General features: G+C 34.3%; 1 protein-coding gene across 1 annotated transcript in view; it reads right to left on the minus strand.

Annotated features, from left to right (window-relative positions):
* The window catches only part of MBOAT1 (membrane bound glycerophospholipid O-acyltransferase 1), a 114,346-nt gene that overhangs the window by 67,538 nt on the left and 20,678 nt on the right, over nucleotides 1–26,130 (minus strand). The window contains exons 2-3 of the mRNA XM_074272528.1: nucleotides 1,724–1,869; nucleotides 337–414 (exon numbers count right to left, since the gene is read on the minus strand). Coding sequence (XP_074128629.1) covers nucleotides 337–414; nucleotides 1,724–1,869 — 224 coding nt within the window. The remainder of the gene's footprint in view (nucleotides 1–336; nucleotides 415–1,723; nucleotides 1,870–26,130) is intronic.

Raw genomic sequence — 26,130 nt, forward strand, 5'->3', positions numbered from 1 at the left:
ATTCAAATCTAGCACATACTATAAATCCTTTGATGGCACAGACCATATTATATCCTCTGTGCCCAGTATATATAGTACCTCGTCCATATTTGGTGATTTTAAAAAATTGTGCTGATGACTTGTTGATGACAATGAATCTGCCCAAGTAAATGTGGTCTTAAACTTTCACCATAGTCAAGAGAAGAAATATACCTCGTCAGATCAGAATGGGAAATAACAAGAAGTAAATATAATTGACACTAATCCTTCTTAGAAATGGAAGATAAAGGCCCCACCATCCTGGAGAAAGTATTGTAAAACTTAAAGAGATGTCACTTTTCATCAACAAAATCTCACCTGTGAACATTGTGTGTACTTGAAGTAATCAGGATTCCATAACATATTAACACCAATACAAAGAGGTGTATAGAATACCTTAAAACACAAAGAAAAAAACCAGTCATCCAATACCATAAAGCTTGTGAAATTTCGAGATAACAAGTCTATTATTTACCCATTCCTCCACCCCCAAATCAGCTAACACTTCTTTTGGATAAGTCTGCATTTATTCCAAGGTAAAATAACAAATCAACTGGTAATCATTCCATGAGTTAAAGAAATTGGATTCTAAAATGGCCAAAGGAGCTGGTGTTATTTGTAAAGTCTAGTAATTAAAGTATGAATGATCCAGTGTAGTACCCAGAATCCATAAAGACTCACCACTGTTTTATACAGAATTAATAGTCTAGAAGAGAAGAGAACTTTAATAATGAACAAAGCGTTCTGAGTTAGTAAATAATCAAGACTGGATATCAGGGGGTCTTTCCTTTGTGGCTGTGTCATTATTTTGTCTCTGTATGGCCAATACCAAACACAAGACCTTGCACAAAGAAGGGGCTTCATAAGTATCTGTTGAATTAAACTGAATTGAGATCAATCTTCTTATACCATATGTATTCTGAAAGGGGAAGAAAGCACAGGGCATCTTTGGACAACCTATCCAAGTCCATACGAGTGATATAAAATTCTCAGAAGTGGAATGATCAGAAGTCCCAATATCTCGAATTTCCATTCTTAGGAGTTCTATCAAATAATACTTTACCTGCCCCCCCCAGGCATAAGGCCTTCAACTGAACAAAAAATTATTTTACTGTGAACTTCTTTAATTCAATAACTATAACAAATCCCTTCCACCATATGAGAAGGATATGCTTTGTTTCAGTTAAACCAACTAAGCAATGATAAGAAATAATAATTTGCTTATAAGACTAGATCTTGCCTTGAGCTTAGTAAAAGGGAGGAAAGCAAGACTAAAAATGAGATAATTACAAGAAAAGAGAGAATGTCCCCATAAAAGTAGGTAAAGAAAAAACACTAGGTAAATGAAATCTTTTCCTTTAAAGAGATAGCACTGTATTTCCCTGGATGCCATAGCATTTCAATCTTGGACCAAGATAAACTACCTTAAAAGAAAGATTAACTGAATTTTCTATAATAGTAATTATGCAAAGAATATACAAACAGGAAAAGTAAGTACTAAATGTGAAAAAATTTTAAATGCCACTTTTTTTTTTTGCTTGTTCATATCTGTCTCTATGGAAGAAAATTTTAACAATGTTCCTCTCGGGCTAAAGCAGCTGTCAAACTAGCACAGTAAATTAAATGGGATTTCAGATAAAGTAGGGGCATATAGATAATGATATCCAAACAGGAAATAATGGTATTGATAAGGTTTTATACTCACCATCCAAAGCAAAAGATGACAAAATAGATTCCAAAAATGGCAGCAAAGGCATGACGGATAGCAGAGCTTGTCTTCTCAGGACTCAGGTAGATGCGAAACCAAAAAGCAGCAAGTAAAGCAAAGAGCTGGCATGCCACAAAATTTACCTGGGAAAACAGGGGTTAAGATTAAAGTCCTTCCTTACATGTCTGTGTACGCAGGTAATCATACATCTAAGTATTTTTAGGCTTTAAATGGGATCTCAGAATTAGCCCTCTCTCCCCTCCCCCACAATTTCACTTCAAATGAGTATGAAAGACTGGACAGAAACCATGCTTTATTATACTAGCAGGGATGAGGAATACAGAAACTTTTGGGGTTTTTTCAGCCACTTTATAAAGACCAGTGAAAGTTTCTTTTCTAACTCTACCAAAAGTGTTTACTATTTTGTGTCAAGATGAAATTTAAGCTCCCCATTAAATTAACTGGCTGTTTATTTTAAACAGCAGTCTAACTTACAATTCTGGCTCTGAATTACAGATATCCTAAGCTCCTTTCCCCTAAGGGATGATGACAAACCTCCTTAAATAGTGGTTTCCACATTAGACACTTAATTATTATCAAGTATCACTTTGATCAAATATTCTTCAGACTTTCAGATTGATGGATTGTTTAAGCAACATTTAAATTCAGGTTTATTTCTTTTTAGATTACTTTAGCTTAGAAGCAGATGTTGTGATGCTTTAAGCTTTACATGTCAAAACAATTAAACTATGCAAAATAAATTACTTTTCTTAGAAATTTTCAATGGCCTCCTGTATTATACAGGGGAAAAGGTGAAAATACAAAATAATGTCCTGGACCAGAGAGAAAAGAGTACTTTTATCTAAAGAAAAAATTATCTCATTTTTAAACTTAGAAAAATTAGACTCCCAATACACAAAGCTAACCATTAATTAAAACAAGAAACAGAAATTATCCATTTGTTTTACATAATTGCAATGTTCTTCCTGAATATTCCATCTAAATAGTTCAGATGTGATTCATGTAACGAGTACTCAACCAGAAAGAGAATTAGCAAATGTATAAACATTTGGCTAAATTTAGATACCAACAATGATTTCCAGTGAACTAACTATACCATCATCAGTGTGATTGCCTAACTGGAGAATCCTTTCCCTTAGGGCAGGTCTAGTGAAATATTCCCAGATCGAATCCATTTTTCTACATAGAAACACAGTGTTTCTAACCACCTTTTTTCATGAGTTCAATAAAACCAACAAAATGCTATTCAGAGAATTTGTGGTTCTTTTCAAAGTATTTCTGGACTCATCATCTTCCCACACACAACTGCTTCTCCTCCTCCTCCTCTTCCTAACTTCCCCATTTCTATCAGTGGCACCACCTTTCTCAGACAACCAGGTTTGAAAATGTGGAAATTCAACTATTGATTGAATATAAGGTCTCTTTACTATTTAAGGGGCATACTTTTCCACTCTTACTGCAGTAAAAATGGAAAAGGTGCCTTTAACTCTAATTTTCCCCATCTCTCTTTGGATGACAGGGAATTATCAAAGACACCAGATGAAAAGCCAGGATAAACATTGGTTTCACCTGTAATCATAACTACAGTCTCGATAAGTAGATCTATCAATACTTGTTCAGTTAGGTAGTAACCAAGAGTTGAATCCAGCCAGCAGAAATCCTCTTATGTGTAAACCTTCTGGAGAGTGATCTGATTAGCTGTGTTTGATTCTATGTAAGATTCCTCTCCAGGCAGCTCTTTCTCAAGTTTTAGCTGGAAGATATTTCCAACTTTGGAAAACTGAGCTCATTCCACTTAATGGAAATTCTTTGCTACCGTGTGGTGGCTCTTTGTCCTTGACAATGCTACAATTTGGACTCAGTCCCTTCATGGAATACAAATGGCATAGTCAGTACAAACATGAGTCCCAGGGATGAGGCAAACTTTTTGGAGAGAGGAGTAGGGAAAGGCAATCCCCTATAAACTATAAAAGAGGAAGGTGACATCAAAAAGTGGCACTTGAAGCAACAGACCATTTATTTTCCCCCAGGTGCATGGTGTGGACCTTCATCTTGAGAATGTCCTCACTGCCCTACAAGAACAGAAGCTATTGTGCATCCTCAGGCAATAACCAAAGTGTCTTAGTGGTGCAGGAGTGAGGCAAGGAATTAGAGACTGGGCAGAGCTAAAGGCAGATGGGTATGTACAAGGGGTGCTACTAATTTCACCCAGTCACCCAAAAGACACTTTCCCTACACATAAACCAGGGGTACATAGTAGCAGGAAGATATTGAAGCTTTGAGAGGAGGACAAGAATGCTCTCTGGATAGCTGAATGATTTTTTAATGAAAAGGATGAAGGTGTGCCTGTTAATAGGAAGTAGCCTCTTATATATCATGCTCAGATGATTTTTACATCTGAACCACATCAAGATTACATCCAGGGTAGCTAAGTGAGCATATGCCCTGTAGTCAGGAGGACCAGAGCTTGCATCCAAGCTAAAATATGCCTAATGGAGTTGTGGACCAGGGGTGGAGATTTGATATTCCTATTTAATACTTCAAAAAAACTAATTATAGTTTGAAGAGAAATGGAAAGAACTGAAGCAATCTTCTTAGTGTATCCTCCATCATAAGTTGCCTTTCTGTCTTTGCTGGGGTTTGCTCCAGTGGGACTGGAGCTGGGATATGCCTGAAAACCAATTTCCTACAAAAGTTTTCCAAATTGTCACGAAGTCTTTGTAAATATCCAATCCAGGAGTCTATATCATAGAAAAGAAAAATTATTCAATCTTTGTTCTCAGAGAGACACTTGCAAAAGACAAGGGATTTCCAGAAGTCCTTATAAAGAAAGAGTGAATAAAGGAACTCTCTTGGTTTTTGCTGTTTTTCCAACTGCTGTCTAAAGCCAACAAGCAGCAAAACTATCACCACTTGATCAGCTAGGTGGTAACCCAGCTTGCGCCCTACTGGCCAACAAAAACTTCTTATCAATATTTTCTATAATTATTTAGAGAACTAACGTATTCTCTACATTGTAAACTAGAGGCAGGCTGGAGACAATACCAATGATACAAAAGTTTTCTTACATGTTACTGTTTTGTAGGCTGTTTGCTAGGGCTCTTGCCTGCTGTGGGAAATAGTTACAATTTTTCCCTACTGTTTTGTGGTACTTCCTTCCATGGTGTTCCTTCAATTTGAACTATAATATAAATACAAAATGCTATACTCTAATATAAACACAAAATACACACATACATACACATACTCCCTACTTTAACCCAACTTCAGACATTAACTAGTTGTTTGACTCTGAGCAAACCACTTAACTCCTGTCTGCCTCATTTGAAAAATGCTTAAAATAATAGCACTTTACCCTTGAGCTTTGTTCTGAAGATCAACAATTGTTAATCATTTAGCACAGTTCCTTACAGAGTAATGCTATATAAATGTTAGCTATTATGGAAAAGTTACATATCTTTTTGTTTAATTTAGTCCAACTGAACAACCTGTCTGACTACTTCCATATGACTCACAAAATGGGCTTGAAAAATTATCACTTGGTTAAAATCACAAATCTTGAGGTCAACAGTGAGTAACCCAAGAAAACCATAAATATGTCTAAGTGAACATGAAGTCATTCTTCCAGCCCTGGAGGTTCATGTCAAAAGGTGTAGATAGAGAACAGAGAGGGAAGTTTACTCCACCCAAGGCAAGTCAATCTGCCAATATTTACTGACACCTATTGCATTGCTCACAGCTAGATGACACAGTGGATAGACTTCTGGGTTTGGTGTTAGGAAGCTTTATTCAGGAGTTAAAGTGAAGAGAAATGTATTCCTATAAAAAGGAAAGGGAGGAGACTATGGAAAGTCAGCTTCTGATCACAGTTGATACAAGCTTTAAAGCCAAGTACTTCTTAAGCACATGGAGTTCATAAGGTTTCTTCTCATTAAAAAGAACGGCAAATCACAGAAAAAAGTGACATGGAGAAGAAATGAACAATTACTTCCTGCATAATGTATCCCTTAAAATTCAGGAAAGAAAGTACCTTCAGGCATCAAAGAAAGTGGCCTACAGATGATATGCAATTAATCAATTAACAAACATATATTAAGTGCTTACTACATGCCTTTACTGTGCTCCCACAAGAAAGCATTAACTAACACATCCTAGCTTCTTCCTCTTCTTCCCCAAACCACCTTAAGACACAATCAAGCTAATAACCATAATTTTCCTCCTAGTATTTAGAGTTACTCTTAGATATTGATTCTTCCACACATGACAAAGCCAGAAACAAGGCATCAGGTTATTATATTCCCCACAGACAAGAAGAATAAAGCAGATTGGAATAGATGAAAGAAATCAATTTTCAAAAGCTCTATCCAAAGCAGTTAAGCTGCTCGCAGAGAATGGCAACTTTACTGGAACTCAAAGGGAATGAAAAATGCATACTCTTTTAAAACACTTTACATTTTGGTGTTTTGGGGGACAGAGGGTTTTGGTTGTTGTTTTTTGGTTTTGTTTTTAATACACACATTCAAAGTTTTCCATTTCCACTGATTCACTACAGAGCAGGAGGGTAAAACTATCCTTTTATTCTTGAAATCCAGCAATGTGTCCTGCACAATCAAAGTATTGTTTGGGTATTTGTGCATAAGGAAATAATGCAGCTCAGGACAGTCCAGATGTTTTGCTCAGCCTCCCAAACACAAGCTAGACTGACATAACCCACATTTAATAAAGGACTAAATTTTCCATAAGTCTTATGAGATTTTAAGGAAATAAAACACACATGTTTTTAAGGTTTACCAAAGCATTTAATTTCTTGTTTCTTGAATCAAAGGTGTGATCAGAATATTGTTTTTAACAAAGTTTTTAATTAAAATTTTCTACCCTAATATTATGTGCTGGATTATAACCCATGATCTTACGTTAGTTGGGATTGGTTCTTTTTCCCCTCTCTAATAATCAGTGTTTCAGGAATAAAAGGAACTTTTATATTTACACGCTCCCCTTTGCCTCCAATAAAAAGATGTGGGCACACTGCTTTCAACAAAAGACAAAAATGAATACGACTATGTCTCCTGCTTCAGAAACTCACCAGTGAGGAGCAGGCAATCCTTTCTCTTGGAATGTCTCCTCTGTGAACACTGCCTTATATGTGGTGGATTAGAATAGCTCCAAAGACAAAACTAAACTAATTAAAGAATCTCTTATTTAAACAAGCCATGCTTTTATTGGTGATGGTATCTCCTTGGCAAATAGGAAAAGAGGAAAGTTGAAACTTGAAATTTTTATAAATAAATCTTAATCAAGAATGGAAAAGAACTGAAAACAAACTTTTTTTTTTTACAACTTTTTAATAATTTTATATTGTCTTTCCTGCTGTCACCTCGGGCCACCACTCCACTCTTTATCCATTCTCTTGTACAGTAAATGAATCCTTTGTACATTTTCATTCCAAACTCCTTCAGGCCTGTCAGCAAGAAATGCCTTTACTTCATAAACAGCCAATTTCTTCCATGCACCAGTGGACAAGCAAATATTGAAGACGAAAAAAAAAGTTTCGTGATCAGTATGCATAATTTCTAGCCAAAAGAATCTTCCAATTGACTTATATGTTCAGTTTAATTCTCATTATTTCACAGGGGGAAAAATACTAACAAATGAGGTGACTTTAGCAACTAAATTAAAGTCTTTATTATGATTCATGAAAAAACAAGTTTCACAAATTTCTTGCTCTCCAGGGCAGAAGATAAATGAATAATATTCCCACAGGGAACATTAGAGAATCCTTCCACTACAGAATGAATTATGGCTTACCCCAGCACCATGCCAGATCCTTTGATTTTTTTTTTCTTTTCTTTCCTTTATTTTTTTAAAGAGGGGTCCCACTACACTACATCTATCATCTACCTGTCAAAACTCCCCCATCTAGTAATAAAAAAACTAATTGTAAATGTATACCTTTTAACAATTCAGAGAATTGTTACAAACTACAACTTTTCTTATCTGCATTCCCTATTAGAAGCTTGGTCTTTTATTTTCAAAATGTTATTTATTATTTGGGGGCAGACAAGTGGTGCAGTAGATCAGCGCCAGTCCTGAAGTCAGGAGGACCTGAGTTCAAATCTAGCCTCGGACATTTAACATGGCCTAGCTGTGTAACCCTGGGCAAGTCATTTAACCCCAACTACCTTGGCGGGGAGGGAGGGGGGAATATATGTATATATGTATGTATATAATTTTATTTAATTAAATATTTAACAATTATGTTTAAAAACTTTAACAATTAAGTTCTTTTAAAATTTAATAATATGGAAACATGTTTAAAATATTGTACACATATAATCTATATCAGATTGCTTGCTGTCTTGGGGAGGGAAGGGAATGAAGGAAGGGAGAAAAGGAATTTGGAACTCAAAAATCTTACAAAGATGCATGTTTACATATAATTGGAAAAAATAAAATACTATTAAGCAGAAAAAAAGGGGAAAAAACTATTGTAATGGTCCAGAGGAAAGATGAAGAAGTCTTGAACTAGTACCATAGTTATATGAGTAAAGAAAAGGCAATATTTATGGGAGATATTATAAAATTACAAATTACAGGATTTATCAACTGATTTGATATTTGATTGATATGAAGACTCAAAGTGAGAAGTTGAGGAAGAACACTGTGGTTGCAAATGTTGATAACTGGGAGAATGGTGATTTTTCTTAAAAATAGGGAAGTTCAAAGGAGGGGTGTTTTTTTCTTGGGAAGGAAACAGTTAAATTAAACCAACTAGTAGTTATATTTGTACAGTAATAGAATATCCAGTACCTCACAATTTCTTTACTCTTCCAAGGAATGTAGAGGAGACAACTTTTCTCATTTTTTTTCCAGTAGCACAGTTAATTACAATTGTAACTGTAGCTTTGTTTCCATAGCCATTGTTTATATATCTTATATTCCTAGTTTTGCCTATTTAACTATATATTCATGTTTCTTTCATTGTTTTTATGAAATCTTATATACATGACTTCTAAAGAGCTGTGATATTTTATTATATTCATATATTTCAATATTTTAACCACTTACCAACCAATGACAAATAATGTTGTTTCCTGTATTGCTATTAATGTTACAGTGGTTAACATTAATATATGGCTAGGTACTTTTTTAAAAAGAGAGAGAGAGAGAGAGAGATAAACATAAAGTTTGGAATTCTCCATCCCCTCTTTGAGAAGGCAAACAATTTAACTTGATTATACATGTGAAGTCTGCAGAACATATTTTTAAATTAGCCATTTCGCAAAAGAAAACACCAACAAAATAAAACAATAACATTTTTTAAAAAGCATACTTCCATTTGTCATTAGTTCTATCTCAGGAAGTGGATAGCATTATACATCATGGGTTCTTTGGAATTGTCTTGGAACATTGTCTTGATCAGATTAGCTAAGGTTTTCACAACTGAACACCCTTACTGTGTACAATGATCTCCTGGTTCTGCTCACTTCATTTTGCATCAGTTTACTTAAGTTTTTCCAAGGATTTTTCTGAAATGATCCTGCTCATCATCTCTTATATTATAATAGTAATCCAATACAATCATATGCAACCACTTTGTTCAACCATACAACAATTTACGCATCCTCTGAATTTCCAATTGTTTGACACTACAGAAAGAACTACTATCAATACTTTTGTATAAATAGGCTCTTTTCCCTTTTCTTTGATCCCTTTGGGAAACAGATTTAGTAGTGATGCTGCTGGTTAAAGGATTATATATTCAATTTTGTAGTCCTTTGGATATAGTTCCAAATTGTTCTCCAGATTTACTGAACAAATCCAAAATTCCACCAACAGTGCATTAATGTTCCATTTTTTTACATCCCAAACAGCATTTATTATTATCTGTTTCAATCATTTTAGACAATCTGATAGGTGTGAGGTGACATCTCAGAATTATTTTCATTTGCATTTCTCTATCAGTAGTAGTTCAGAACAATTTATTTCATGTAACTATTGATTGCCATGATTTCTTCTGAAAACTGCTTGTCCATATCTTTAAGCTATTTATCAACTGGGGAATGGCTCTTATTTTTATAAATTTAGCTCAGTTTTCTATATGTGTGAGAAATGAAGCCTTTATCAGAAAAACTTATTGAAATTTTTTCCTAGTTTCTTGTTTTCCTTCTATTTTTACCTGTATTGAGTTTTATTTGTTAAAAAGGTTTTTTTTTAATTTCATGTACTTAGAATTTTTGTTTTATTTTGTGTAATCTTTTCTCTCTCTTGTTTGGATATAAATTCTTTCCTTAATCATATATCTGACAAATACATGTTCCCATGCTCCCCTAATTTATTTATATCACCTTCTATATTTAAATCATTTATCCATTTTGACCTTACATTAGATACAATGTGAAGATGTTGATCTGTGATAAGTTTCTGCCAAACTGCTTTCTAGTTTTCCCTACAATTTTTGTCAGATGTTGAGTTCTTATCCCAAAAGCTTGGATCTTTGTGTTTATGAAATACTAGATTATTGTCATTTACAACTATATATTGGGCATCAAATCTATTCCAATTATCCACCGCTCTATTTCTTAGCCAGTACCAGACTGATTTCATGATTACTATTTTGTAATATAGTTTGAAATATGATCACCTTCCTTAACATTTTTTTCACCGATTCCCTTGATATTCTTGACTTTTTGCTCTTCCAGATGAAGTTTGTTATTGTTTTTCTAGGTCTATAAAATAATTATTTGATAGTTTAATCTGATATGGCACCAAAAAAAATAAATTAACAGGTAGAACTGGCATTTTTATTATAATTGCTTGGACTGCCCATGAGTAATTGATATTTTTTTCCAATTGTTTAGATGAACTTTACTTATGTGAAAAGTGTTTTGTAATTGTGTTCATATATTTCCTGGTTTTGTCTTAGCAGATAGACTCCCAAGTATTTTATATTATCTACAGTTATTTTAAATAGAATTTATCTCTTGCTGCTGAACTTTGCTGGTAATATACAGAAATGCTAATAACTGTGTAGGTTTATTTTATATCCTGCAACTTTGCTAAAGTTGTTCATTATTTCAACTACTTTTTTAGTTGATTTTCTAGTGTTCCCTACATATGTCATCATATTATTTGCAAAGAAATATTTTCTTTCCTCATCTATTTTTATACCTTCAATTTCTTTTTTCTTGTCTTACTGCTATAGCTAATATAATAACTACAAGATTGAATAATAGCAGTGATAAGGGACATTTTTGCTTTACTCCTGATCTTACTAGGAAAGCTTTAAGTTTATCCCTAACACAAATAATGCTTGTTTTTGGTTTTAAATAGATACTCATTATCATTTTCAAGAAAGGCTCCTTCTATTAATTTCTAAGCTTTGTAGTATTTTCAATAGGAACAGATATTGTAATTTGTCAATCTTTTTTGCATTTATTTATATAATCATGAGTTTTGTCATTATTGATACAGTCAATTATGCTGATAGTTTTCTTAATCTTGAATCAATCCTGTATTGCTGGTGTAAATCCCATCTGGTCCTAGTCTATGATTTTGTAATACATTGCTGGAATTATGGAATTTTTTTCATGAAGCTAGCTCCTACTTTTACTTAATAGTTCAATTTTTTTTTTACTTTCAATTTTGTTCATCTTTCCTTTTATTTTCAGGATTTCCATTTTGACATTTAATTGGGGATTTTTAATTTGTTCTTTTTCTAATTTAGAAGCTTGGATTTAAGACTTCATACAGTGAGTCTGGAAGGCATAGCTGAGATTTCTGGGATGGAAAAGTCCTTTAAAATCCTCTCTCTCTGCGTTTCATATAAACACTCTTCTGAGTCTGAATATACATAATACATATCTGCCAAAGCAAGTTGGGCCTGAGTCATCTCTAGGCACACTAAAACAAAGTGAAGAGAAGTTGTGTGTATTCTCAGAGGGAGAATTACATTTAATTTGGTGTAGTTTTTAAACTGATATGAAATGGATTTTCTGCACATATATATCCATTAAATTGAGACAATTAAAATAAAAACTCATACTTAAGTGCTTTAGGGTTAACAAAGTGCCTTCTCCATAATGCCCCTTTTAAGAGGGCAGAGGAAACTAGCATTCTGAGAAATTAATTAATTTGCTTGTGATCACCCAGATAGTTTCTGGGACAGCATCTGGCACTTACCATATATTTGACCTAAAGCAAGTGTCTTAACTTCTCTTGGTCTGTTTCCTCCCTTTCAGCTCTAAATCTCTGCTTCTATTAGTCAAACTGAAGTCAACTATCTCTATTTATGAACTCCTCGCACCTCTAAATAATTTTGCCAATATATCCTACCATTTGGAAGGAGAGATAGAATCAAAACATCATGGAGGATTTAGATTATAAGAGATCTTAGAAATTATCTATTGAAACCCACTCATTTTTATAAAAGAGGAAACCAAGAGCCATAAAGGTGAAGTATCTTTTCCAAAGTCACTCACAGCTAATCAGTGACAAAGTCATGATTACAGCACAGGTGGTTTGTAAGCAAGGGTTTATGGCTCATGAAGTAGATTATCAGTAGGAATAAAAGAATACAAAGGATTAATTTCCAATCCCTAAATGTCCTTCCACCACGTTACTATTTTCTTGTAAAATTCACTAAGAAATGGTTTTATTATCCCCAATTAAAATGTAAACAACCCTGGAAGTTACTCTAGAATCATAGAGTTTTCAACTTCAAAGAGAGCTTGAAGATCATCAAGTCTAACCCTTAATTAAAAGATAATGAAAATGAGACACACAAAGAGGTAAGGCTCAAAGTGATATATCTTATTAGTGTGAGAGGCAGGATTGGATTTGTTGTTGTTGTTGTTCAATTATTTTTCAGTCATATCTGACTCTTTGTAACTCCATTTGGGGTTTTCTTGGCAGAGATACTGGAGAGATTTGCCAATTCTTTCTCCAGCTCATTTTACAGATGAGAAAACTAAGGCAAACTGAGATAAGTGATTTGTCCAGGGGCAAGCTAGTAACTATTTGAGACAAAATTTGAACTCAAAAATGAGTTTTCCTGACTCTAAGTCCAGGACTCTATGCATTGTGGTGTCACCCAGCTGCCTATCCAATTCCAATTTTAGCATTCTAATATATTCTCTCTTATATTTAGCTTGATAATCAATAAGTTGAATTGAACTCAAGATTTATAATATACAATATTATATTACATATAACATATATAATATAATAACATATTTAAGATACAAAGGACATAAAACTTTTTAATGATATATTTCTCTCCCTCAAAAAGTTGGGAGTAAATTGGGACAAAGCAATATAAAATGTACATGGAAAGTATCTCAGAAGTTATCTTGGATCTATTTGTTCCTGAAAATAAAAATGTCATTTACAACATTCTTGGAAAGTGATTTGCCTTTGCTTAGAGACTTCTAGAATGGGAGAACCCTTTTTCTCCTGAAGAGATCTATTATTCTTGAGGAAAACTCTAATTAGGAGGAAACTTTTCCTTACTTTAAGTTTAATTTGCCTCTTTCCCACTTCTACCCATTGCTCTTAGTTCTGCTTCCTAAGGCAAAGAAGAAGAATTCTGGCCTCTCCTTTCCATATAACTGTCTTTCAAATACTTAAAGACAGATATTATCCCCCCACTTAAATCTTCTCCAAATTAAATATTCCCAATTCCTAATTCTTCAGCTAATCTCTCATGGCATGTTCTTAAGGCTCTTCTTGATTCTGAACAGCCTTCAGCTTATCCATGTCCTTACAAGCAGTAGACTTATTTTATTATTCCCAATTTTTTTGGCTTCCAGATCACTCTAGATTTGGTCTGACTAGGGCAGGAGAGAGTAAAGTAAGCCTTTTCCTATTCCTGGATAATATACCTCTTAAAACAGCCTAAAACTATACATACTGCATTGTTCTGAATGCCATATGACACTACTAAGCTGTTGACCCACAGATCTTTTTTTACATTAGTGGCTATGTATCTCTGCCTTTTAAGTCTTATACATGTGAAGTTGATTTCTTATTCAATCAAATTTCATCATATTTATATCTGGCCCAGCCTTCTGATTTAGATATTTGGGATGCTGAGTACTTCATCTAATGAGCTAATTATGTCTCCTAGCTATGTTTCATCAGCAAATGTGTTGAGTATGTCATCTAAAATATGCCACCAATAAGAACAGTAAAATAACATTGGCTAAGAATAGCTCCTTAGAATATTTAATGGAAACTACTTTCCAATTCAATGTCAAACTCCTAATGACTCTATTCTTTGGATCCAGTCATTCCAATAATTCCAAATCTATCTACTATATAATAATCTATAACTTCCAAAGGAAGGAATTGAACATTTTAATCAACTGCCTTGTTCAACTTTATCTATGGTTATTTCCTGATTTATCAATTTAGTATCTTTAAGGAAAAAAAAAATAAAGTTAATCTGTCATAACCTGTCCTTAAGAAGTCATGTTGACTATGTGATTAGCAAGTCCTTTTCCAGAGGTTCACTAAACATCTCTTTAATACTACATTCTAGAACAGAGGTGTCAATCTTGCTCTGAAACAGATTAAAATGTAATTGGGAAACGTTTAACAAAATAAATAACAATATAATACAACATAATATCAATTTGTAGTTTTCTAAATCGATATTCTAGCTCCAATTCCATTTGAGTTTGTCACTACTGTTACAGAATTTGTTAGGAATCAGTCACGCTTACTAGCTATTAAGCTACATATTTGATTTTCTTCCCTTTTTTTGAAAGCATGACTACATTTAGTTTTATATTGTTCTAAAATACTTCTCCCATACTGCACACTTTCAAAGTTTACAACTATGGCTCAACATTCACATATATCTGTACTTTCAGTACTTTACAATGAAGTTCATCTGGTCAGATAACATGAGCTCATCAAGGATGCTTAGCTGTTACTTTTACTATCTTTTTATTTATCTTGAATATCAATATTGTATTGGATATTTTTGCTCTTTCTTTCCCATTCCAATTATCATTCTCCTTGGCAGAGAAAATAATTGAGAATTCAGCAACTCTGTTTTCTCTTTCTCATCTGCCTGATTGTTTTCCTTCCTTTTGTGTCAGGGACATGTGGCCAGCCTGATGATCTCAATGCTATCAAAATCCTAATATATCAAAGAATATGTTAGAAGAAAGTGGAGTAGTTCTCAATTCAATGAAAACCAGAAAAAATGAAAGGGAAGATTACAAAAGATACCTAAACTCTTCTTATTTGTTTATTTCTAGAGGTAGGGAAGTGTTGCAAATATTTTTTCTCAGGCAAATTCTCGAGTCATAAATTACATCTAGATCCACCTACGCTTTGTTGGTACAGTTTTGGAAATAAGAAAAAATTGTGGGGAAATAAAAAATATTGTGGGAAAACAAGAAACAAATTGACCACTTTGACAAGTCTAGGGAAGCCTATATACCCCTTCTCAGCATCATGTTTATAAAAAAATGATAAAATATACAGGATTACAGAGGAAATCAAGTGAAATTGTTGTCTAAATATTTTTAATAAATTCATGGATTCCAGGTTAAAACTCCTGATCTAGTCCAACTCTTTTCTCCCTATTCATTTTTTTTAACTAGACCAATTATTTCATTGGCTATGGTGAAAAGGGTGAAAAGGAAAGGTAGTAGCAGTGAAGAACCACTAGGAAGCATCTGTGAGCCAAGTACTGCAATTTGCTAGTGAAAAAATAAGGGTCTTGGGAAATAGTAGGCACATGGTGCCAAGGGTAGAAAAGACCATAAAGAAGCCAAAAGCCATGGAACAAAGTTGATGAAGTGACTTCCAATAGAGATTTAAAAATCTAAGTTTCTAAGAGGGCAAAATGCATAATAAATTTCTGAATAATTCAAGAGTCAATTTCACCACAGAATCCAATCTGTCCATAAAATTAGCTGTATATTCTTTCCCTCAACTAGTCATGAGTTTAATCCTGTGGTTTTAAAAGGCCAGATATATTAAACCAACATTTAAAATAATTGCATTTCCTGGCTTTATCTTAGATTTATTTAGGCTTTTAAAGCCTCAAGGGATAAGTAAATTTAAAATACAAGTAACCATGAAAAAAAAAAAAAAACAGTAACAACTGATAAAAAGAAAAATTGTGGGGAAACAAATACAAATCGACTACTTTGACAAGTCTAGGGAAGCCTACAAAATCATGGAGAGAGCAAAAACTTTAGAAATCACTTAATCTAACCATCCTAATTGACTGAATAGCAATAGACAGCTTTTGCAATTTGGGTCCCAAATTTCCTGCATCTACCCTGGGACACTAAAGTAGTTAAAATTATAGAATCTCAGATTTGGAATGGATCTTACAGATTATATAATTGAATTTTTACCAAAATGCCAGCTATTTTTACCATACTTAATAAAGACCCACAATTCTCTAGTGATACTGAAAGAAATTTCATTTTCCAAGGATCTAAGAAACTGCTTCACATACATATTATATGATTCAGTTTCATATCAATAGAATGAAGAAAATGCACTGTAGGTATTCTGCCTTTCCCCTGTGGATAAAATGGAATATAAAGAAGTTAAGTGGGTTGCCTAAGGTTACATGGAGAATGGGGATGAGGTGGGGAATGGATTTCCAGCTTGGTTCTCTTTCTACTAAAACCAGCTTCCTCCAAAAACAAAAAACAAATAAATTAATCCTTTTTTTTTTCATAGTGCTCAAACCTCTAAGAAGTTTTTAAAGATAAACAATTCCCACAGTAGCCTTCCAAAGAAATGTGATGATAAAACATCTCTGGGATTAAAATATATCAATGAAATACATAAATGCTTGTCCAGAGAGTTTAGGGATATAGAGTAGAAAATGGGGAAATAGATGTGTGGAGAGTGCAAGGAAAATGGGAGGAAAAGGTTTTCAGGAACAAAATATAAGAACAGGGAATGCATTATGAGGGAAGATGGTCGTTCATCAAAATTAGATCCATAATGTGAAAATAATCCAAAAGGACAGACAAACATAAGAATGATCAAGTATTTATGAGATATGGGCATAATGTAAAAGAATCAGTAGAAATATGAGAAAGTATAGCAAAGAGGAAAGGAGACATACACAGTAGGGAAGAAAAGGTTATTTTGGAAGAATGGGATAGGAGTAGGAATGAAAGTGGAAAGGGAGGGTTAAAGGGATGGGGAGAAAAGAATGAAGCTTCAGTATGCCCAGGACAATTCAAGAGAAAACCAATGTTGCCAGTTTTTAATCATTTATTTTAAAATTATTAGTATCAGAGCCATTGTGGAGTTTTTTTAGATTCCCAACCAGTCTCTCTACCCTTTTCATTAGAATATCAAGGTTATCTAGAGTAAAGCTTCTTAAACTGTGGGGCATGTAACCGATGTGGCAGTGGAAAATTATGATTTTTTTTTATCAATAAGTGTTTTGATTTGTATACCTACACAACCGGAATTGCATAAAACTTTCTTGAGCAAAAAAAGGGTCAAGAGTGGAAAAAGCTTAAGAAATCCTGATTCTAGAATAATTGTTGCCCTCATACTCATCTTGCAGAAAACCAAGTAACAAGAAACAAAAGGGATGGGTAAAAACTCTTTTTATATCCCAAGATGGTGAGAAATGTAACCCAGGTTTGAAATGACTGTATTAATGTTCCCTTGAAACAGTATTTCAAAGACAATTGTAAAATTCTCAAACCAAAATTAATTTTAACTCACTTTAATTTCAAAAGTAAAAACATTGCCACTTTTGCAGGAAGTCAGAAGTACTGATGAAATAATATCACAACTCCAAAAAGTTCAATAATCCTTAAGATTAAACTAAAAAAAGGTGATCTTTACATAACTGTCTTCAAAACATAGACTAACAAAGGATTCTAATATTTAGAATTATTCTAAACAATTGTTAAATAAATGTCTCAAAATATACTTCTTCTAACAATCAAATTCCCAAGTAGCTCTAGACTTCCAGTTAGAATTACTATGCATCCCTTTCTAAGAGAAGTAGGGCCTAAGTTTTACTGCCACACCCCTTTAAAGTATCCTCACTAAAGTTCCACTGTGGGTCCAAATGCCCAAGAACTCTGCCAGAGTAAATAACTGCAAATGCTTCTATTACATCTCTTCTGTTCTGTTCATTGCCTATCCCACTATGCTAATATTCAGTAAAAGCCTGTCTTGGTCTTTCTACTAGAAGATATATCAAATGCCCTCACATTAGTCACTTACTGTCTAAAGCATTTCACTCACACAGCAGTTTGCTATCCAGATCTGTCTTCTCCATTCTTCTCTCCCTTCCCCATCTCTAGTACCCAGTAAATTCCAAAATTATCTTTCTTTCACTCCAATCCAATTAAAATTTCATTTCTTTACCTCAACATGGATCTCAGCAATTTAATTATTTGTCTGAAATAATTCAAGTTGAGATAAATAATCCACAATACTTTCCAAAGGAGAATGTAAATTTAAAAAGAAAAGTTTAACAAACTAAGCTGAAACTCTAAATTTGGTAGAATGTGCAGGAAAAGATAATTTTAACGCAATTTTCCAAGTACCTTGCACATTCTAACTCTTTGTGATCAAAGAGAGGAATTCAAGACACATAGTAGGTGGAATTCTTCACAGTTCAAAGTCTAATACAAACACCTTTGTTATAAATGCCCACCAAGTCTGTTCTCCAAGATTACTTTACAATTACTATCTAAAAAGTGGAGTCCAATTGGATCACCAACATCAAATCATCATGACATAATGTCCTAGTCTAATTGATCTCAATAGTACTCAACATTCCAGCAAGTCAATCAATTAAAAATATTTATTAAAGTCCCCCATTTCATCCAGGACCATTTCCAGTATTGTGATCTATATCTGGCCACTAGACCCAGACAGCTCTGGAAGGGAATGTGAGACAGGTGATTTTGCATAGCCCTCCCTCACTTAAATCCAATTCACTTACATGTCATTGGCATCCAATTCCCTTCCAACAACTTTTCTGCACATTCTACCATATTCAGAGTTTCATCTTGATTGTTAAACTTTTCTTTTTAAATTTACATTCCTCTTTGGAAAGTATTATGGATAATTTACCTCAACTTGAATTATTTCACACAAATAATTAAATTTCTGAGACCTATGTTGAGGTGAAGAAATGGGAATTTTCATTGGATTGGGGTGAAAGAAATATAGTTTTGGAATTTACTAGGGCACTGGAGATGGGGAAGGAAGAGAAGAATGAAGAAGGCAGAGCTGGATAGCAAACTTCTGTGTGAGTGGAGGGTGCTTTGGAAAGTAAGAGACTAATATGAGGGCACTGGATATATCTTTCAGAAGAAAGACCAAGACAGGCTTTTACTAAGTATTACCATAATGGGACAGGCAATGAGGCAATCAACAACCCTCAAGATCCTTTTCAAGAATGAAGGACAAACAACAACAATGAAGTGCCAAACACTGTGCTAAGTACTGAAGATACAAAAGGCACCTGCCCTCAAGGAGCTCACAGTCATTTGTTTGGCACTTGAAGATTTTCGCAACTTGAACCTTTTGTAACTTTCCAGTTTTTTCACTTTGCTCCCCTCTCTGTTTTTTATGATCCAGCCATACTAACCTCCATGCTTTCCCTTGTATATGACATTACAACCCCAAGCTCCCCAATGCATGACATTCTGCCCTTCTTCCTACTGCCTGCCCTCTTTGACTTCCTTTAAATTCCAACTAAAATCCCCTCTCCTACAGTAAGTATTTCCCAAAGGGAAGAGTCTACAAGGGGAGACTTTCATTAGATAATCTGTTCTCGTTGTGCTAGTAGATATACTCTTTCCATTGCTGGTCCCATGATGTATTACAATACTTTCTGCAAACTCTCCATAAAGAAACTACTCAATGTGCTTCCAGCCATCCTCTGATTTCTTTTATAGATGCTAATGTTCTGCTCAGAATACCCAATATCCCTGCTCTCTTGATATATGACTGAATAACTACCTAAAGGAAAAAGATACCATAGGAGAGAAGCAGGAGACAACATATGCTAGGAAATCAAACCACTGCCTCAAACACCACATGCCTTCAGAGCTCAATGATGATAGTCCAGGACTCTGAACTGAGGAGCCTCCTTAGCTATGACTGAAGAAGTACTCATTATGGAGACAGAGCCCACCTCCCTTGAAACAACTAGTAAATAATCCCATACAACTGTATGTCATAATGTGAGCACATGTTTTTCATCTATTGTATTTTGTAGATAGGCCAATCTATTTCAAATGACCCCAGATTTCATTGAGAAGTCTCCAGTGTTTAATGCAGCAAGCACATTATCATTGAACAATTCCATCTTACCTCATCTATTTGCAATCAAGAGAAGGCATCCTTCATGCTTGTGATGAATGCCTTTGATGAGGATGTCTGACTATTTTATACTTCTCTTGATTAAATATCAGATTCGCAATTTGATCTCTGATAGTATAAAAGAATATGCTGGTTTAAAGAAAGTCTTTTAAGATTTTATTTTATTAAATTAGGTACTTTTGAAAGCAATAAAAAAATCAACAATGCAAAAGCTTATACTCTCTGAACTTCTAAGACAGTTTGATGACAGCAAAGATATAGTATTCAGCAGAAAATCATCTTCAAAAGTCTGCCAATTCCCTTCTCCTATTTTAATTAGACATACACTAAACATTCTCCTAGTTCATTCAAGAATTTGTAGAAATGAGAAAGTACAAATAAACATGAGAAAGTAAAGGTGATGATATGGTCTCGGTAGAATTTTGGAGAAGGGATTGGGAAGTAATGATACTTTCCATGATTTTTTTCCTATTCCTTTGGAATTTAAAACTGCACTGCTACCAGCACAGATTTCTTCAAGATGTGTCTAGTCATGCTTCCTGACTCCATCTTCTTAATTTAAACCAAATGAAATGTTATTTTATTGATACAAAAACTCATAAGGAAGATATTATTTTGAATAATCTAAGTCAGCACATCTTTACAATATAGAGTCTCACAGAGTTGTTGAGAATACTGAGTGATTAAATGCCTTGCTCAGGACCACACAGTAATATGTATAAGGGGAAGATCTTGACCCCAAGTTCTCCCCAGCTTTGAGATCTCTATCTACTGCATTGGGCTGCCATTTTCTCACAAAGCAAGTGGGGCACGAAGGTGGCAGATTCAAATTATTCTATATTTGACACAACGACAAAAAATCCCCATAGAAATGCTGGTAGATTTCTGCCATTTTACATGTATATTTCCCCCTAATTTTTTCTACTCTGTCTTAGTGGGTCCTTCACCAACCTCTCTGTTAGATTTTTTTTTTCCCTAAACTGCCTTTTGCAATTTTTTAAAAGTGATAACGTTCATCATCGTTTATCATATTTCTCTTATATTTTTTCAAATGTCTTGGCTACTGTGTATTTGGCTACTGCTTGGTAAGATAAAATGCTACTGGCTAAGGGGCATTTTAAATTCTTTACAAGTACTTTGAATCACTTAAACTCTAAAAAAAATGATAGAATTAGAATTACTTTTTCCATTTGTCTGAGAGGTTAAATTGAAGCATCTTCAATCATACACATTGCCTTTGTTTTGTCCTTCTCTCTAATTCGGTATTGCTCTTGACCTAGTCAGCCAGTCTTATTGCACCAAACTACTCTGAAATGACTTCCACACAATCATATCCTATGAATTCTATCATTTTTGTGCATGACAATGTAGAGTACTCATCTCTTTAGAACCATCTAGTTTTGTACTTGATAATTTACAGACATGATGTTTTTTCTCTTTGTAAGCCCCGGGAGGCCTTCATTTTTTGCTTCTGAACCATATTTTCCAATATAGTATTCACCATTCTCCCCACTAAAGTGATGAAATATAAATATAAATGTTGGCTTAGTCATCCTGTCTAGTTTTTCGTTGAATCCTATCCTCCTCTGCAACAAATATTGATGCTCAACTCCAAGTGTATTTCTGTTAGTCTGTTTACTTATATTTATCAATAGCTCTGTAAATTAAAATGACCACAGAAATGCCTGATGGGCTGGTTGGACTCAGCCCTTTCCCCTGAAACATGAAGACAAACGGCAGAGGAGTAAGGGCACAAGCAAGATAACTATCTATGACTAGTGAACCAAAGAGCCTGATAGAACCTAAAAATGTGAGTATGGATAGAACATATGTACTACTCTACCACATTCTCTCACACCACCTGGGTTTACCATTAATAAAACCATGGAGTCTGATCAGCTTGGGGTGAATGTTATTCTGCTCCATTATCATCCAAATCTGACTACTGAAAATAGTCTTTCAGGCATAGGATGAAATCAACTCCATCAATTCCTTCATTCACCTCCCTAATGAGAATCTATGAATCATCCTTTTATATAGCTACAATATTTTTACGTTTAAGGAAGTTATCTTTCTTTTTCTAACTTTGTTTTACATTTCTGCCCCTCCCATATTCAGGAATCCAGACAAACTGGTATTTTCTCTTTTTTCATACATGGCATGCTATTTCCCATCTTCATTTCTTTCCAGTGACATCTCCTATGAGTAGAATGAATTGTTTTCTCACTTTTGCTTTAACAGAATCTCTCTCTTCATTCGAGCCATAACCAAAGCACTTCCTTTTAAATTAATCACTTTTACTGATTCTCCCCAATTAGTAGTGTCCCTTCTATAACTATCTTAATTTTATTCTCTTTGTGTTTAGTCTAAACAGTTGTATGTATTTTCTGTCTCCTCCATTAGAAGCTAAGCTCCTTGAAAATAGGGATTGTTTCATCACTTTTATTGATATTTCCAGTGCTTAATATGTCCTGATTAATTGATCAAATATCAATATGAGCTCTAGATAATTTTTTCTGTAATAGAATTAATTGGTTAAATGAACATCAGAAGTACCAATTTTCCTTTTTTTCCCCAGAAAGCCATTTTCATTGCACAATGAAGGAAAAAAGAGGAGGAGGAAAAGGAGAGAAGGAAGGAGAAGAAACAGGAGAAAAAGAAAGAGAAGGAGAAAGAGGAATGAGAGAGATATATAAAGCAAAAAGAGAGAGGGAGAGGGAAACAGTAACAGAGGGACAGAGACAGAAAAGAAATGGGAACAATGAGATGAACCAAATCAGTTCCAATAGAGCAGTAATGAACTAAACCAGCTACACCCAGAGAAAGAACTCTGGGAGATGACTATGAATCTCTACATAGAATTCCCAATCCCTCTAATTTTGTCCGCCTGCATTTTGGATTTCCTTCACAGGTTGAATGTACACTATTTCAAAGCCCGATTCTTTTTGTTCAGCAAAATAACTGTATGGACATGTATACATACATTGTATTTAATTTATACTCTAACAAATTTAACATGTATTGGTCGACCTGCCACTTGGGGGGGAGGGGAAAAATTGGAACAAATGGTTTGGCAATTGTCAATGTTGTAAAATTACCCATGCAAATATCTGGTAAATGAAAAATATTAAAAAAAAATTTTAAAAACAGTACCATTTAAAACTTTTAAAGCAAAAAAAATTAAAGAACTAATAAATGTTTATTAAAAAAAAAGAAAAGAAATGGGGAAGGGTTGGAAGAGGAAGACATACAGAGAGACAGATTCAGAGAGACAGATAAGGAAAATGACTAAAAGGCAGTTTTTTACTCAGCAAGCAGAAACTTAGAGGACAGCCTACTTCTTGGAGGAAGAAGACAAAAACAAAAACAGTTGCATGTTACAGAAATCTAGGAATAATGGTGATATCAGCAAAGTTAACATGTCAACTATACAAAGAAGACTAAGAAAAAGACATTAAATTTGGAAAATACATAACTGTTGACCTCTGAGAAATCAGTTTCTATGACATAATAAGGGCAAATACTATATTTCAAGAGGAAGAAAAAAAAGCAGAGTTTTTTCCTACCTTAACTTGGAAGCAAGGATAGGAACAGAATGAAATGGGAGCTTAGATAGTAGAGATAACAGAAGATCATTTTAATATAAACAATGTCTAGAAGTGTCTCCTGCCAAGCTTCCAGCCTCCATGGACTAAAAATTGAATTCAACAGATAAAGGTAAGAAAGGCAAGTTAGACTGAATCTATGACACTCATCACTGTTTATATGTTGTTGTTGTTTTTAATATTCTATGACAGAACTGAAGCCTCATTGGACCTAACTGCAGACCCACATACATTCCACATGGTAAACATAGACATACTACAGACATGACTCTCAACATTGTCAACAGCCAGATATTACACATTGCAGCACAAAGAATTACTGGACCATCACACCCAAACTGTCACTCTTATCTTTTAAGAATTATCCTGCCATTTATTCCCATATTCTCTAAATTATGGAGGACTCTAAAAGTTAGCTACCTTTGATATCTGTAGTCCAGAACTGTCCTCTATAGTCCCTGATCCCACCTAAATATGCTCTCCCTCAAAGCAAGATACAGCTGATCTGATCTCAATCACTAACAGAGAAGCTATGAGCATAGTCATGTAAAGAAGGCAGAGGAAAAAGAAAAAATGAAGATGTAATAGATAAAACAAATTCCCTAAGGAGGAGTAAGGGGATGGATTCAAGATTACAAGGAAAAAGCGAGAACAGAAAGTCTCTAGGACAAGAAGGAAGGAGGAGAGAATAAATGTAGGCACAGAGATTCTGAGTTACAGAGAAAATTACTTCTGTAAAATAACTTGTAAAAGAAAAAAAAGCAAATTAGGGTCTTAAGAAAAATATGAATAATTTGGACTAGCAGCTATTCCATCATTGATGGAAAATAAGAGGGAGAATATAATGAAATAGTGAAGATAAAAACAGACTTTGATATAGGCTATAGTGAAATAACAATACTTATATATGGTCAAATGTCCTCACCTCTCTCACAAAAGAGGACAAATTATTTGGATTTTTCAACTTTTCTTACTAAAGTGGCTAACAAGATAATGAATTCAGGAATTTCTTGCTATCAAATCTGCAATTTTCAAATAATCTGAGCATATATGTCTGTAAACCTAAATTCCAAATGTAGAACACAGGGTTATATATTCAATAGTCATTCCAATACAATTTAAAATTTTCGTACCAATCCCAAAAGAGCAACAACAATTTACCACCACCACCAAAATCAAAGCAATGAGCCATCATCATAGAAGCATCATATAAGAATAAGGCCTATAGACAAGAGTTTAGATATTCCAGGAAGGTTCTAACAGTCACTTTCCTGACATAATTTCAGTGTCCTCTTTGGTAAAAAGAAAAGGGTTGGACTAAATCTCCTAATAACTGCTTTCTAATTCTAATTGCCTATGGCTCTAATCACAAACAGATCAGAGTAGAAAACAATCCTTAAGCTGTAAAACAGTAAAAATAAAGAACCATAAAGAAGGCAAGTGGATAGTTCACATCTATAAGGTAAATCTATGTTTTTGAAAATAGTCTACAAAAAAAATGTAACTAGATAAATGGTAATAGCATTTGAGAATGATAGCAATACCAAATTTTTATTCAGTAGTGATGACTTATTTTGGAAAAATACCTGGAGTGTGATCCAAACATTTAAACTTTTGGCTACTTAATAAGATGGAGAAGTTTAAAGGTTTTTTTAAATACAGCTTTTTGGTTTTCATCAGCAGAGCAGACAGGCCAGAATTCAACTAAGCCTTTAATAGCCCTAGCACCAGCAGCATTGACCAATGCTAATGGAAACCTCTCGATGCCACTGGCAGACCTGATCTTTATGGAAAAGGGAGTAGGGGAGAGGAAGAAGACAAAAGAAGAGACAAAAGAGGAAACCAATAACTAAATAAATGAAGGAAGGAAGGAAGGAAGGAAGGAAGGAAGGAAGGAAGGAAGGAAGGAAGGAAGGAAGGAAGGAAGGAAGGAAGGAAGGAAGGAAGAGATTGAGGGAGGGAGGAAAGGAGGGAGAGAAAAAAGAGAGAGGGAGGAATGGAAAGGGGAAGGAAGAGAGGGAGGAATGGAAAGGGGAAGGGAGGGAGGGAGGAAGGAAAGAAGGACTATCCCTTCCCCCACCTTGGAACTAATAGATTTTATTGTATCCATGGGAGCAGAAGTAATACAATTTTACCTCCATGGGAACTGATGTTCCTGGCCTGACAATTATGATAACCTGCCAACCTTAGGAACTTCCCCATTTTGAGAAGAATGACAAGAATCTTGTGTACTACATGTATCTTACTGCAAACAATACTAATCCCAAAGTATGCTAAATATTTCTTTATAGTCATCCACAGGTAAGAAGTAATAGGGTTTCAATAATAAGTACTACTCAACAACACCACTAGCCTATGTTGTCTGCTCTTGAGACAGACCCTGGATTTGAACTCCAGAATTTTTCTTTTTAGCTTTAGCAATAAAAGACG

The sequence above is a fragment of the Sminthopsis crassicaudata genome, chromosome 1 (assembly GCF_048593235.1).
Source record: "Sminthopsis crassicaudata isolate SCR6 chromosome 1, ASM4859323v1, whole genome shotgun sequence".
Taxonomy (NCBI): domain Eukaryota; kingdom Metazoa; phylum Chordata; class Mammalia; order Dasyuromorphia; family Dasyuridae; genus Sminthopsis; species Sminthopsis crassicaudata.